The 15,723-nt window shown below is 39.8% G+C and overlaps 1 protein-coding gene across 1 annotated transcript in view; it reads left to right on the forward strand.

The window, feature by feature from the left end:
- The window catches only part of pigg (phosphatidylinositol glycan anchor biosynthesis class G (EMM blood group)), an 81,009-nt gene that overhangs the window by 6,052 nt on the left and 59,234 nt on the right, over positions 1–15,723 (forward strand). The window contains exons 3-5 of the mRNA XM_005719460.1: positions 4,232–4,441; positions 4,910–5,098; positions 10,909–11,047. Of these exons, the coding sequence (XP_005719517.1) occupies positions 4,232–4,441; positions 4,910–5,098; positions 10,909–11,047 (538 nt within the window). The remainder of the gene's footprint in view (positions 1–4,231; positions 4,442–4,909; positions 5,099–10,908; positions 11,048–15,723) is intronic.

Below are 15,723 nucleotides of genomic sequence, written 5' to 3' on the forward strand. Positions count from 1 at the left end.
TTTAGAAGCGCGTGTGTGAAGGGTTTACGTTGCAGCAGAGGTGTGTAGTATGGACACGGAGGAGACGGGAAAATTCAAGATGGCACGTCCTTCGGCTGCCCAGAAACATGCAAGTTTGATTTGTAGTTCATCTGCAGTCCTGCAGAAGGGCCACTTAATCACTTTTTAGAGAGCTTGGCTGTAACTCTAGATTCAAGGTAACTCACCTTGCATTTTGAGCTTAATGTAGTGGCTTCATTTTTCAACACACCTCTCCACAATTACATCCTGAATGATTGGCATCTACCTTTCAAACCGGGCTTTTTCATTGAGGAGCCGATAGAAAACTATAAGAACACGGCCTAGTGTAGTGGCATCTGCTGTCACCCTGCAGCCGGTGCGTCACACAAAAACAGGCATGTAGTCATCGGGGCCCAGAGGCACGCGTAGATTTGTTTGCTGGTCAGTTTAACCTTGAAGTGATTCAGAAGTTCTGCTGTCCAAACAAAAAGTGCTCTGTTGCATCGTCGAGGCTTGATGACACACCAGTAGGTGGCATTACAGACCAACTGCCTATTACTGCCCACTATCACTGCATTGCACCCAATTAACTGCTATGACACAGCCAACTAACCTAAATCATAATCTCTCCGTGTCACAGCCATTAATTTACACACGACTACCTCCACAGTTTCTAATAATATAACAGTATATCTCCATGGAGATATATTGCATGGTTGACTTCAAGTCTGGTGCACAGTGAGGCTTTATAGTCTTCTTTCTTTTGTGTGTTGTGTTTTATTTGTGGGAAACAAACTGTTATTACGAAGGAAAACCCCCCATGGGAGTCATTTTTACAAAATTTGATGATCCCCAGTTTAGTTACTCATTCTTACCATGGCAAGCAGAGAAAATTAGTTTCCCTCCCCAGTCCTGCATTCACATGTGGCCGGTAGAGCCCCACGCTCCCACTGGCACAGCAGTCAGTGGACATTACTGAGATGCCGGACTTGGACAGTGAATTCAGTTAATCATAGCAGCTGTGGGTGTTTCAAAGGCTGGTATCTCCCGGGATAGTAAGAACACAGCAAGGCATGATAGTTTTTGCTTTTGTTTTAAAACTCCATATGTATTATCTGGTCATAAGGCCTGAGAAATTCTGGATATTTTCACGTTAATGGTAGAAAATGTTCCTTTCACGAGTCAAGAGAAAGTAAGCACTGAGGAGGAAACTGAAAAATCTTCTTCCAGGCTCGAGGACTCAGAATCGCAGCCCCCTTCCGTCTGCATTTTGGCACCTTGACAAGTTTTCATCACTATGCCAGAGAGTGTCTCTATACCCCACTGATATTGTATTTGACATTTACGCAGTAGCAACGCAAGCCTAGACACATACTGTGGGACAGTAATTAGTACGTTGATGAATCACTGATTCATTCGGGCAGCTTCTCGATGCCGTTTTGGCATCAAGAAGGATTTTAAGATGTAGCCTAATTAAGCTGAACTTTTCTGCACAGCTTTCAAACGGATCTTTCTTGTGCAATCGTCTAGATGCTTTTGTGTCCCTTCATTTGTTCTTGCAAACAGTGTTATCATTTTTGCCCTTTTTTATGTCCAAGGCACTGTTTTCATTAGTCAGGCTGTCTCTATTAATAGACTTGGGACCTTCCTGAGAGCGAACAAACTGAAAGAGACGCCTGCTTTTGAAGCAGAAAGCATCCATCTCTCCCCGAAACAAGCACCTGCGCTGGCAGAGGCAAAACAATCGCAAGGAAGGAAGTTGTGAATAATTGAGCTCAGGAACAGAGCTCAGAGGATGGGTTTCGGAATTGTTACACCTGTGAATAAACAGAAACAACTGAGAGGCTTCTGCTGTTAGTGGGTTACTTTGTACCAGAGTTTGTGTATTAGTTTGTCATTTTTAAATAGGGAGACACAAATATTTTAAGAAGAATATTATTTCTCTTAAAAAACATAAAAGATATTGGTATCCATAAGTGGCTGTTATTTACAAGGATGTGCAAAAGGCGTAAACCACTGTGACTTCTTTGTATTTTGCTTCCAAGGCTCCAGAATTCCTTGTAATCTTTTAAAGGTTGCATTGAGTAGTAGTTCTTCAGGCTTTTTTAAGGTCTTTCAAAGTTTTGATGGTTTTCTTGGGGGGGACTGTGGCTGCTTTTCACTCATTTTTAGTCAAGTCCCCTATCCCTGACAATTTTCAGAAGAATCTTTTGTTTGTAAAGCTGCTCAACGACATGACTATCAAATGCTGTTTAAGTAATATGAAAAACTCCAGCAAAGACCCGACACAGAAACTGAGAGATTCATCTGGCCCTTCACTTGATCTGTCACCTGTTCATTGAAGCCTCATCAGAAACGGTCTCAGTGGAAGGTTGTCGGTCAAGAAGTCATTCGTAAGGAAGGGAAATTACTTAAGAACTGGTGTGAAAATTGGTGGCAATGGGACTGATGGAGTGATGAACCCAGTTGTGAAAATTTTGTTTCAAAATTGTCATTATAATCTAAAACAGTACAGCATCTATAGAACACAGTGGAGGCTCTGTCATGGTTTGGAGCTGCCTTTTAACCAGTTGTGCTGGGGATGTTGGTGAATTTCGCTTATTTTAATTCTGAATTATTAACGCAGGAAAGTCTGGTCAGATTTTGATCCACCATGCAATACCATCTGGAAAGTGTCCGATTGGCAACAGCTTCATTTTTCATCATGACAAAATCCCAGCTCACTGTCAGTGTGTATCCAAGTATACCTGGATAGAAAAACACACAGTCAAGGATTGGCCTCCCCAGCCAAGATCCAAAGAAGAGCTTTCAATGTCCCTCGAGAAGCCTGGAGAACTATTCCTGCAGACTACTTTTAGCCAGAAAGCTCAGTAAGAGAGTTTAGACTTTGTTGAAGAATAAAGGTGGGCATAACCAAATATGGATTTTCAGCCTGGTTAGTATTTCTCAGATTTTGTTTTTGCCTTATATACTGTGTGTCCATGTATGTTTGCAAATGTTTCAATAGAAACATTGCACTACTGCAATATTAAGAAATAAGGGGGGTTTTCAAGACTTTTGCACAGTTGTTTCGAATGCAATTTTGCACTGAATGAATGTTAAAGAATAATGAAATAGGTTTTAAACCAGGAGTGTTGTGGTTATTAATGAAGATGAACAAAATAAAATATAGAATATGCTAACAGAAAAAAAATCATGAAATACCAAATTATTAGTCTAAACCTCAGCATTGGCATAGAAATTCACATCTGGCGTTAGTATTCAAAACGTGATGGAAAATAAAGAAAAGCTTGAATCTTGTGACATTGATGCATGATACTTGATGCATTTCTACCCCCATTTTTTGAAGTGTGACATCTTTGGTTTGTTTTCCTGTGTAGAAGCCATAGAATTGCGATAGAGAAGTGGCACCTATACGGTGATATAGCATAAATTGCTGAAAATGTCTTGTAAGCAAAAAAAACCCCTAAAAACACTGAACAAAATACCCAAATGTGGACTCATCTGATCAGGGTTGATCAGATGAATACATAAACACAATAAGGGACGATATAGATGAATAGATGACAGGGAATTTTCTGGCCCTGGACCCCTTGACAGCTCCGTCTTGCTTTTCTCATATAACAAATCCTGGTCACTACTCATTTTAGTCTGGATTTTTGAGTGTCCCCGAGGATCCAGAGCAGTGCTCCAGGCAGCACATGGAGGGGGGGTGTTAAATAACAATGTCTCCTGCCATCATCTACAATCTCTTGTCTACTTCGCTGCATAAAGACAAGGCCTTTGTACTTTCCCCCTCGACGATGCACCAAGCTTTTTCCTGGCTTCCAAAATAGGCTGTGTTATAGTTGTCAGTCAAATGGAGGCCGATGTTGTTTTATTTCAGATTCCATGATGAAATCGGTAGAAACTATACTTCATAAATATCATGTGTCTACCTGATTCAGCTTTCACTTTCCATTTGTGGTAGCAAGATTGGTTTGGTGATGTGGGAATTGGTTTAATTTCTAATGTTAGATCAGTGTAGTAGCCATTTAAATTTGACTGTTTGTTTTTTTTTACCTTTAATAATAAAATAAATTAATGAATGTATACATTTTTTAACCAATCCCTGTACTGCAGCACAAATCCTAATTAGTGGGGTTAATATGATGAAACTGTAAGGTTGTATAACACCATTAAAAGACAATTATTGTTCAAAGGACAATGACAAAAACATATTCCTCCCCAGGCTCTTACCACTGGCAGTATCCCAGGCTTCATTGATGTGGTAATGAACCTAAATTCTCCTGCACTGTTGGAAGACAACCTCATTTGGCAAGCCAAAACTGCAGGGAAGAGGATAGTATTCTACGGGGATGACACCTGGGTGCGCCTTTTCCCAAAACACTTCATGGAATATGATGGCACAACTTCCTTTTTCGTGTCTGACTACACTGAGGTATGTGTGAGTTGAGCCGTTGGGGTTTGCTTGTAAAAGTCACGTAATGTAATTTTCTGCTAATATGAAAAAAAAAGAAAAGAATGAAAGCACCTGGTTGCTGATGTGGTACATGAATTTTAGAAATGATACATAAAAATGATCCAAGTCATACAAGGGATAAAGGCAGCTGATCAGCCAGCATCACATCAAAACTGCTCATCTAATAGCTCCATATGCCTTAGCGGCAATTTTCTGTGGGACTGTTTGCAATCTGTTCTTGTTTATAGTAGGATTTTGGTGGTTCTGAGCTCATTACCTGATAGGAGGGATGTTTACTTATCAAGGGTACCACAAGTTTGGGTAAATTTCCTCTTAGCTCAGATTTAATGAGGATAGTCTTGGTATGGAGATGAATTTTGAATAAAACAAGCCTAAATTAAATATGACAAATCTTGTATCTAAAGACGTGCGTCACCTTCTTTCCAGGTTGACAACAATGTAACCCGTCACTTGGACAGCACCTTAAAGAGAGATGACTGGGACATTTTAATCCTCCACTACCTAGGCCTGGACCACATTGGTCATATGAGTGGACCGTATAGCTCACTCATCCAACCCAAACTGATGGAGATGGACGACATCCTGAAGAAGATCCATAGTGCTCTCATTTCAAAGGTAATTAATTTTCTTAACTTCTACTCTTATGTGCATCATTTGCATTCTGTGTTATAGAAGAATTCCTTTTTGTTTCTGTTGGGTTAGAATGTAAGCTTTCTTTTATGAGACCTCATTATTTTTATCCCAAGGCCCCTAATTGTAGCTAACTAGCAATATTTACCAACTAGTCTCAACCCGAGTCTTTAGAGAGATGCATGGATTCCAAATGAAACAAAGGTAGTCAGGAACTGACAACATCTTTAGAATTCAGGAGATTACCTCCAAGACTTTGTCATAGTCAACGTTCTCCACCTTGGGAAGAGCACCGGATGACAAAGCTGATGTCAAATTGATCTCACATCTGCTGTTGCTAGCTGCTGTTTTGCCGATGGTATACCTCTTGACTGCTGGGTTGCAGACACGTTCGTGTCAGTTTTTACTACCATCACTACAGAACCTCAGAGATTATACAGAGGGAGATATGTCAACAGGGCTCTAGAGTGCGACCAATTTAGTCACACATGCAACCTAATTTCTCAATGATACGACTATAAAAACAACCCTAGGTCTCAGCTGTTCGAGTAAAAAAAAAAAAAAAAAAAAAAAAGCCTCTGCAACTCTGAAAGTCTCCGTGTGGTTAACAACAGATGCACATTATGCATATCATGGTCTAAACCAATCAGAGATGGTCAAGTGCGGGACCTCTCTGATTCGTCCGACAGAAGTAGATGCAGCTGTGGGTAATGAGAAAGGACTGAAAAGAACGATTGATAACTTTTTCGTTAGGTTAATGCTTGATCTGCCCGAAATTCATAGCCAGTGCTGTGACACTAAGCCATCATTACGTCTAACACTGGTTCGGAGACGACATCACATAACGAGCCACATACGATCGACTCCGAGCTAGAGCCCACTGAAAGTTAAAAGGGGAACGTGTATTCAAAGCGAGTGGCTTGACCAGTTTCCCTGGCTAAGATACAGTAAAGCTGACAGAATGATGCACTGCTTTTACTGCCGTGAGTGGGGAAAGACCGTTGTGTTTGTGACTGGTGCTAATATGTTTTGAATGGAAACGCCGAACAAACACAGTGTATCCAGAAAACACATTATATGCTGCGATAAATGCACTGCCCAAGTGTCCCCTGTCCTCTAATTAAAAAAAAAAAAGTGAACATGTAAAACTGTGGTGTTAAGCAATGTGGTTAAAAAATGTGTGTGCACTTAAGACAAAAAAGTCAGGTACACCAGTGCAACCATGGCAAAAAGTTAGTCTAGAGCCCTGGTCAGCAGTTTGAAAAGATAAGACTTTAAAATGATTGGGTTTTGACTTCGTTCCTTTCCTATGTTAGCGCTGATATTGCACTGTTGTCTGAGTGGTGACACCTGTTGCTCGGGAAAATACTGCAGCTGCTACTAGAGTCTTAAGGGTGAACATAAATAAAAGCAGCTGTGTGATGACGATACCTGTGCCCAACTTGATGGGCATACTGCATCCCAGCTGCATAGTTCCTCTTTATTTGAAACCTGTGGAACCCTTTCAGCCTACTTCAGGCCATACATGACCCATAGACATGTAAAATCTCAGAAATTGGTTTGCCAAGCAAATAAAATGTGAGTCTTGTTGCTTTCTTTCAAAAACAACCAAAACATAACAAAAATAATGGACTCTGCAACACTCAAAAACATCTAAAAAACATGAGTAAAGTATTTAATTATTAATTTAGCAGCACTAAAGTACTTCAGCTCTGTTGTTGCCTGTTAAATATCCCTGACAAGCCTTCAGTTGCCACAGATGGACTCAAGGTAAATAATAAGGAGGGAGTCTACAAAAGATGTTTACACAAATCCAATAGACCTTATTGAATACTTGAGGTAGTTTTTTGTGGCCTGAAAAGCCCAGTTGAAAGGTAGGCCTGAACCACTTCCAAGAAACTTATACGACTGTGTATAATGTATGAGGGGGAGCTCATTTTGGCAAACCCTCGAAAAGATCCAACTCTGCATTTTCTGCAACCTTACATGTATGTGCTTTGCATTTTACCTCCTTTCAGTCTTTTGTTTTGGGTCCAGGGTTTCATTGTTGGGTTCTGAGCATCATGGAGCATTAAGCTTCAGAAGAGGCTGTTATTTTTCTTAGGAAGAGATGAGGGATGGAGTATTGGACTGTCAGTGCTGTTGCTGCTCATTGTTAATATAATTTGAGCCATTTTAAAGAGAGGTGAATGTAGGACAGACTTCTATTTTTTATTTTGCTCTCCATATTTTGTTTTAGTGCTTTGCCTTCAGATTTTTGTGTGAAGCTAATGGGACTGATGTGCTTCGTAAGACTGAACTGAAATTAGCTATTGCTTGTCAGCATCTGTTTGTCTCTAATAAATTTATAGAATAACTCTTTTTTTTTTTATGGTTGTTTAAATCTAGTTAGTGTCATAATAAAGTAAAGACAGGAAAATATGCAAATATGAAGTAATGACTGGTTAATATATTAATATGATGCTATCAGTGATTCTTTTTTTAACACTATCAGTTTTTAGGTAGGCATTTAATTACACAGAGAATTTGCACCGTTTCCAGCATTTATTATGTTATCTGTTGCAGGAACCACCAGAGATTTAATAAACTGTTAAGCTTTTGTTATCTTTAATTTTGCCTTTGATCAGTGTGCAGGTCTTGTGCCTTTGTTCTCCCCCCCCTCCTTTCACATGGTCTGGCAGCTGTGCATGCATATTGTCTTTGCACCGTGTGTGTGTTGCTAATGGGCATTTTCTTACTGTCATTCAGCTATGGAGCTTGTATTTAGATTGTCAAGTCATGTCTACATGAGACTACAACCTCCCTCTTCTTTCCCTTTGCTTTGGTATATTTGAAATGACAGAGAGAACAGAAGCCAAGTGCACGTAACCCTTTAAGATGTCCTTCCTTTGGATAAGTTGATTCAACATTTCACCAGATCCCAAAGTTTTGAATTCTGTCTTGTTAAAAACTGTCTGTCCGGGCTCATGGCGATATCTCTGTGCTGTGGGCAGCCTCACATGTGCTCCCAGTGAGCTCTTTGAATGAAACCTGTTTGAAAGTCTTGCTTCAGTCACATTAGTGGAAGCTGTGCCTGTTCTTTTTTCTTTTAGCAGCACTATGACCTAAATATAGACACAGTCCAGTGGGGTCCCGCAGGATATCTTAGAAGCTCCTACCAAACAACGTTTCCTCAATCAGCACATGCTTCTAATATATCCGGGTGTTTATGATACTGAGGTATCAGGATGTCTCACTGCACACGCAAGTTGTGTGTTATTTGCTGCCGCCGCTCCTTGATGCTCTTAAAGGGACGGTGGTTCGAGATGGAGGTAGCCTCAGAGGCTACCTCAAAATGAAGCGAGAGGCTTATTTAACCGAGCGCAAATTAGGGACAGAGAAATTCTTTACCTGCAGCACGGACTAACGCAACACTCCCCATTAAAACATGATTGGAAAGCAGGACCTCCTGGTCATAAAGACCTCAGTAAGACCTTTGTGTTAATGGAGAGCTCATGGCCTCAATCTTCTCTTCTATATATTTCAATTTTTACGGGTTGGTTTCTACTTTTGCTGTTTAAAGTATAAAACTTTTTAAATATGACCTGCAGAATGAGCAAGTGATCTAAGGCCTGCCAGGGAGACAAGTGAAAAAAACATTTATACCTGGAAATAGTTTCATGTGCCTGTTTCAGTTATCTTTATTAAGTTCAAACGCTTGAATATTGTTGTTTTAATGAGCTAAATCGCTCCAGTCTTTCCTTCATCTGAAATGTACAGTTAACTGCTGGGGTTTCTTTTTTCTGTTCTTATGATTGGACTAAAAACAAAAGGCTTTTTATGGCTCTTTGTATGAGCAGTTAGGTCATGACGTTTTTGGACAGCCAGACAATGTTGTTGTACACCACAACAGTGGATTTGAAATTGGATGTGAAGCGTAAAGTGGATATAACACAGTCGATCAAGACGTGATTGATTTTTTTTTAAGGGGTTTAACAAAAAAAAAAAGTATAAACTGTTAAGGATTTAGAATTTATTACTTATATGCAGTTTCACTTTTTTTAAAACCTTCAAAGTACAAAGGACAGTTGACAGACAGCAGTTTCATGACCAGATGAGACATAATACCTCATTAGGCGTAACAGAGATCTTTGCTTCCTGTGTTTGACCTCCATAGCCCGGTCAGAAACACTCTTGAGGAGGTAGTTGTATCATTGTTAGAGTCTAGTCAAGAGAAACAAAATGCAATCCACTGGTTACACCCAAGAACAAGACGGATTTATGAGAAAACATCTGAAAGAGTCTGCACAGTTCTGGAGAAAAACAAGAGTTTACCAGAACTACGGGAAGAGAAAATTATGGAGAAGCAAATAAACAGCTCATGCATCATCATTTACACATATATGTAGGAATGGGCATGTATGGCTGCCATAACGTGGAATCAAAGTACAATTTCTTTTTCTTCTATGAGTTATTTAGTTGAGCTTTCCACCCTCCTAACAGCTAAAATACCCCTGGGCTGAGAATCACTGACTTACCAGATCAAAAAACATGATTTCAGAGTAAAGTGAAGCTTTTGTTTTTCCTCCTGGCTTACTCATGGAGAACACGAGCAAGTGTCTGATTCAGGACAGTGTATTGGCCCAAAAAAGGTTTGTTATGAAGTGTGAAAAAACGTCTCCCAGAAGAGGTCGGCACCGTGCTTTCATCCAGGAGAAAACTCTGACTTATCTTAAACAGAAAAGAGGCTCACTCAGCGTGTGGCGAGGTGGTTTTTAGTTTCTTTTCTTTCCCCCCATCGTCCCTTGTGTCCAGTGCCATCCTATAACAAGCATCCAAGAGGTAAAATCTGGGGCAGAGGATAGTCTTTTGCTGCTGCTGTGCTGAGTAACTAATATAATTGTTCAGCAAAGCGCAAAGGCACAGTTCAGCGCAGGCTTTCCACCTGCAGCCTCGGCTCAGACCATTCTTCATGTTTTTATGTAACAGTCTGAGAGTATCCCAAAGTTCTCTCGTTCAATAGCTCCATCTACAAAAGCAGCAGCATTTTCTGCTCCTCTGCTCGGATACTCGTGTTATCCAACTCGTCTTGGCAGGGTTTATCCCACCTACCTCATTAATGATTACTTTGTCTGTCTTTCAGGTTGTCTTGCTTAATGGATTACAATTTTCACTCTTAAATAATAAATGATGGCCTTTGATATTGTTTGTGGGTATGATACAACATTAGAACTGAAGTGTCTTTTGGTAATATGTGGTAGGATCTGGCTTTTGTTTTGTTAACATCTACAGTCATGCCTTTAAACCAGCCCCTCTGCTATGACTCATAAGGCTTTCCCTGTTGAATTCATTGCCAATGGAAGACTCTTGTGAGTCTAGTTGAAAGGGAATTACTTAAGGAAGAAACCAAGCTTGATCACAGTCTGTCATCCTCGACTTACGATTCGCCCTCTGTGTGTTTTTGTTTTCTGTGTTGTTTTTTTGTTTGGTTTTTTTTTGAAGATGGTATGAAACAGCCTCAGTGTTTGTTACGGCTTTCTGTTTTTACAAGTAAGTATTTAATACCTTCCTTTTATGTTGCTGTCGAATTTCGCCATCGTAATAAAATGAAAAGATATCTGAAGAAGTAATCCATTAGCCCAGCAGCCATCATTTTAACGAATTGTTGTTTTCCAAACTTGATGTATCGTTTTTATTTTGTTAGCTGACACAAGACACATTTAGCTCCAGGCTTGAATAAATCCCATCTCAGAGCTTTAAAGTTTGCCTTCCATCTACAGTGCAGTGCCATTAACCTTCAGGTTTGCTTCTCTCAGGAAGTCGAGGGATCCTTGCCTTACCTGCTGGTGTTGTGTGGAGACCACGGCATGTCGGAGACCGGCAGCCACGGAGGCTCTTCGGAGCCGGAAGTCAGTACACCTTTGGTTCTCATAAGTCCAGCCTTCAAAAGAAAAGGTAACTGTTCTACTGTTTAATGCTTAATTTTAATGTTTCCTTATTTTCTGTCATATGCACTCACTTTTTAGTTCCATCTTAATAGTACCAGTTTGGACGTCATTTTACTGCTTTATTTTGGTTCATATTGACATTCTGCTGCTGCACATCCATGATCCAAATCTCCTGTTCCACCACATCCCAGCAGTGTATTGTTGGATTTTAGATGTGGTGACTGTGGGATGAACTCATTGTCATAGTCAAAATGATGGACGCTGCACTTTCATAGTTTGAGATGATTTAAGTTTGAGACATGGCACATTATCTGGTCAGCAACAATAGTCAGGGAGGCTGTGATGTTTAAATGATGCTCAATTGGCACAAAGGGACCCAAAGTGTGCCAAGAAAATATCCTCCATGCCATTACACCAGCAGCAGCATTGAAACAAGGCAGGAGGGATCCATGAAGAAACGCTGCCTGTTCAGAATCTCAATCTTCTGCTCCTCAGGTTTGATGGTCCTGTGCAAATTGTAGCCTCAGTTTCCTGTTCTCAGCTGACAGATGTGGTCTTCTACTGCTTCTGCATTTGGAAGGCAAGGCTTAACATGTTCAGAGATGCTCTTCTGCATACCTTGGTCGTAACTAGTGGGTGTTTGAGTTGCTGTTCTCTTCCTATCAGCTTGAAGCAGCCTGGCCATTCACCTCAGACCTCTGGCTTCAACTAAGCATTTTTACCCCGAGAACTGCTGCTCACTGGACATTTTCTCTTTGTATTTTTTGTACCTGCTCTATAAACCCTAGAGATAGCTGTGTAGCAAAAACCCTGCAGATCAGCAGTTCCTGACCAGTTTCAAACCAGCCCGTCTGGCACCAACACAACGCTACATTCAGAGTTACTTAAAACACCTGTGACTGTGTGTGGATGTTCATATGAAATATGGCTCAGGACATGTTCAAGTAATCCACGTGAGCCAAATACTTCAGACTGTATTAAATGCTCAGTTTACATGTTTTTTTTGTTCTGTAAAACACCTTGTAGTGGGTATATTCTGGCCACGGAAGCTCAGGCCTTCTCTTTACAAATCAGCCAATCATAAGAAAGTTGGCTTAAAGGGAGGGTAACAGGCGCTTGAATGACTTATTCCACACCATTTATGCATTCTGATTACTCAGTACTTCATATCTTTGACTGCAGAGAATTGGAATAAGAATCCGAATGAGCTGTGAACAACCCAAACATGTTCATGAAATTAACAACAGGCTCTCCAGAGTGAGCTGGTTTAAAACTTCAACAGTAGCAGCAGCCAGGAATCTGAGGTTTTGACATTAGCAGGGTAATGCACAGAGTAAATGATGTCAATTTTGGGAAGTTGCAGGATGTTACGAGAAGATTAAATGTGATCAAATCTGCTCGTGTCCAAGAATGGAAAGTATGGATCTGGAAGTGATCAGAACAGGTCACGTTTAAAGGATGCAAGTGGCAGCAGACTTGCCATTAACTTGAAGAGCTTGTGTGATTTTTGTAATGTGTCTGCCAGCTGCTACAGCCTTTCTTGAGTTCTCACACATAACGTTTCATTAGTGTGAGGAACAGTGTCATTGCACACAGAGGCTTATGAGCAGAGCTTTCTTTTGCAGCGATGAATGTGTTTAAGTGTGAAAGTACGGTCGTGATAATTGCTTCTTTCTCAGCCAAGTCTATTTTTGAAACTGTCTTGGCACTTACTTTTTTTAATTTTATTTTTTTATATGTGAACCATTCACCTTAATTAGTCATTAACAGTTAAGTGGAGTTGCTACAGCGTGTGTGGTTTTGTTTGTACTTTATGCCTCCCGCTGGGCTCACAGTTTGACTGACTCTTTTCTTAACCACCAGAGGTTTTTGGTTTAAATATTAAACATGCAACAACCACAGAAAGTTGATGAAGTACGTTTCAAATTATGTGTTTTCTTCAATGAAATAAACTCTTCTTTTGAATGAATGAATTCATTCAAGTTCATTCATAAACCGTGATCTCTATGCCAAACACGGAGTGGAAAATATTGTACCTTAAAGTTTTTCTAACGAACATAAAACAAAATCCAAACAGGTCTGAAACATTGAATATGTAAGTTTAAATGAGCACGATCAAAAAATATCACGAGGTCTTTTGCCGTCAGTGTTTGTAGAGTGTTTGTGTCCTATTGAGACAATTCGATTAACGGTAGTTAAAATAAGCAGAAGCCTTCAGGGCCGAACAATGAACACAAACAGGAAGTGGTGTGATGCCACCCATCAGAAGTTTGGATTTCAGTTTTGGTGAGTGACATTTTAGTATTTTATTCAAGTAGCCGTTTACCTGGAACCTATCAGCAGATACGTGTGTCTGTGTGTTTCACCCGTATAGTTCATGGATGCCCCTCACTAACCAATAATGTTAGCTTTAGTTGATAACTGAGCAGTCCTTCTCTGGATGGATGGATGGATGGATGGATGGATGGATGGATGGATGGATTTCTAGCAATCATGAAATATCCCTATAGTTCCTTGATGTAGGGACATTTTTATGTTATTATCTATTTATTTGAATCACTGAACTACATTGAGGACACTGACGTCTATTTAAAGTTCTGCACCTTGATTTTTTTCTTTCTGTAGGCACAGACTTGTTACTCATTACCACTTTAGATGTAAATATGTTGATGCAAGTGTGTTCTATTTTAATGAATCAGTTAGTGCAATCAGTGGCCTTCATTAGCAGAACTTTATTTTGAACGTTGTGAGAATGATAGGTCATTAGCAGAGAGCTCATCTGTCTGTTGTTTTCATTAGAACGTGCTGCGGACGATCAGACTTCAGCACCACCTCACTACCTGAGCTTCACTTTTTAATCTGAATGCATCATTGAGAAAATAACCCTCTTACTGCAGATTGACAACACATTTAATTGATGTTACTTGGGGCAAAGCTGCGTTAATAAGACACTGTTGGTATCAGAAATCTTCTGGTTATTGTTTAGCTCTGTAATCGTCCTCCTCGGTTTTTGCTTAGAAAATGTATTTTGATAATTTGTATTTATCTTGGATTTGGACACAGAAAGAATGTTTTATTAAATTCTCCTGACAGTGGAAAGTTTGTGTTTGCTCAAATGAAATCTAGGTGGATTTGTGACTTTATAGGAAACTGGTCTGACAACTTAAAAAAAAGTGTGCTGTGGAAACTTGGAGTCTGCATTGCAGATGGAGTGCATTATGAGAGGAGTTTCAGCAAAGGAGCCGTCTTTTATCCAAGGAAATGTGCAAAAAAACGTTGTTTTTTTTATTTATTTTTTTATAGATTTGATAGATCAGGAAGACACTTTGAGTTTTTTGTTGTTGTTGTAATAACACATAATTAATAATGTATTCATTCAGCAGATTATTGTCATACATTTTGGTCCATAGGTTTGTGGACAATGAGACCTCTTTTGTAATGTTGTAGCACCATGTACCATCATAGTGGATTTTAAAAACAATCAAGTTGTGATTGATGGTCGGCCTCCATCTTTAATTCAAGGAGTTTAACAACAGTTTTAAATGAAATTTGTAGCAATTACAAACTTTTCATTCAACGTCCCCATTTTCAGATGCTCAAATGTGATTGGACAAACTAGCATCCTTTTAAATATAGGGACTGTATTTAATACTTTAATGGAAATCAATGACTCTTTGTCTCTGGAACCTATAAACCAAATGCTGTGTTTCCTCCCTTGAGATGCTCTGGTAGGCTTTTACTACAGCTGCTTTTTTGTCGATCTGCGCCTTCAGTTTTGTTTCCTTTGGCCTCCTTCGCGCTCTGTAGGCCTCCTATTGAGAGCCTCAGGCAACAACTACCAAATCCAAGTTCAACACTTGGAATTAACTCCAGGTCTTTTCTCTGCTTAATCTGGGATGAAATAACGAGTGAACAGGCCTCTCCTGGAAATTAATTTGATGTCTTTTCCAATTACTTTAAAATGAAAAGGGCATCCTTTGTATACAAATGGCCGTAATTCAAGAAGCTGACTGAAATCAACACTTGTTTCTAAAAGAGGTCAAATGAAATAGAATCCAATGGGGAAATTACCACTGACTCTCTTGTTTTGTGACTTCAATAATTATTTTACTAATGATGTTAAGGTCTCAGTCACTAGTTTCAAATTTTAATGAATACAATATGATGTTCATCTTGTAAATTATGGTCCCATTAGGCTGCAGCCACACAGGGAGCAATTGGATTTTCGCCCATCGCTGTGAAGCCGGCATTACAGACTCTGGCTGCCTAAACCTTTAATATATTTACTACCAGGTTATATATCAGTCAGCAATACCCTGTGCTCTTATTGGTAGTTGCTTCAATCACTCCCCTCAAAGTAGACTCAGATTTATCTTGGGATCCACCCACTTGGTGTCGGGTTTTTTAACCTCATAGTCACTGAGTGTTGACTTTTTACCTCGGCACTGTGAATTGCTTCCAGCACGGACGCAGCTTTAGAGTCATAAAGGGGCACAAAGCAGGATATTGTTTATTGCAGACCTACTTTGTGTCTGACCCTGTGAAAGTGCAGTGTCCATCATTTTCTTATTCAGACTTAATCCACCTCTTGCTCCTCACATCCTGTTTCAAAAAGCTAGGATGGTGTTATAGCGTTCTTCATCTTTTATATACATCCTTTGAACTGGATTTTAAAAAATAAAT

Source organism: Pundamilia nyererei, unplaced genomic scaffold (genome assembly GCF_000239375.1).
Source record: "Pundamilia nyererei isolate P.nyererei 1_Seehausen unplaced genomic scaffold, PunNye1.0 scaffold00001, whole genome shotgun sequence".
NCBI classification, from domain to species: domain Eukaryota; kingdom Metazoa; phylum Chordata; class Actinopteri; order Cichliformes; family Cichlidae; genus Pundamilia; species Pundamilia nyererei.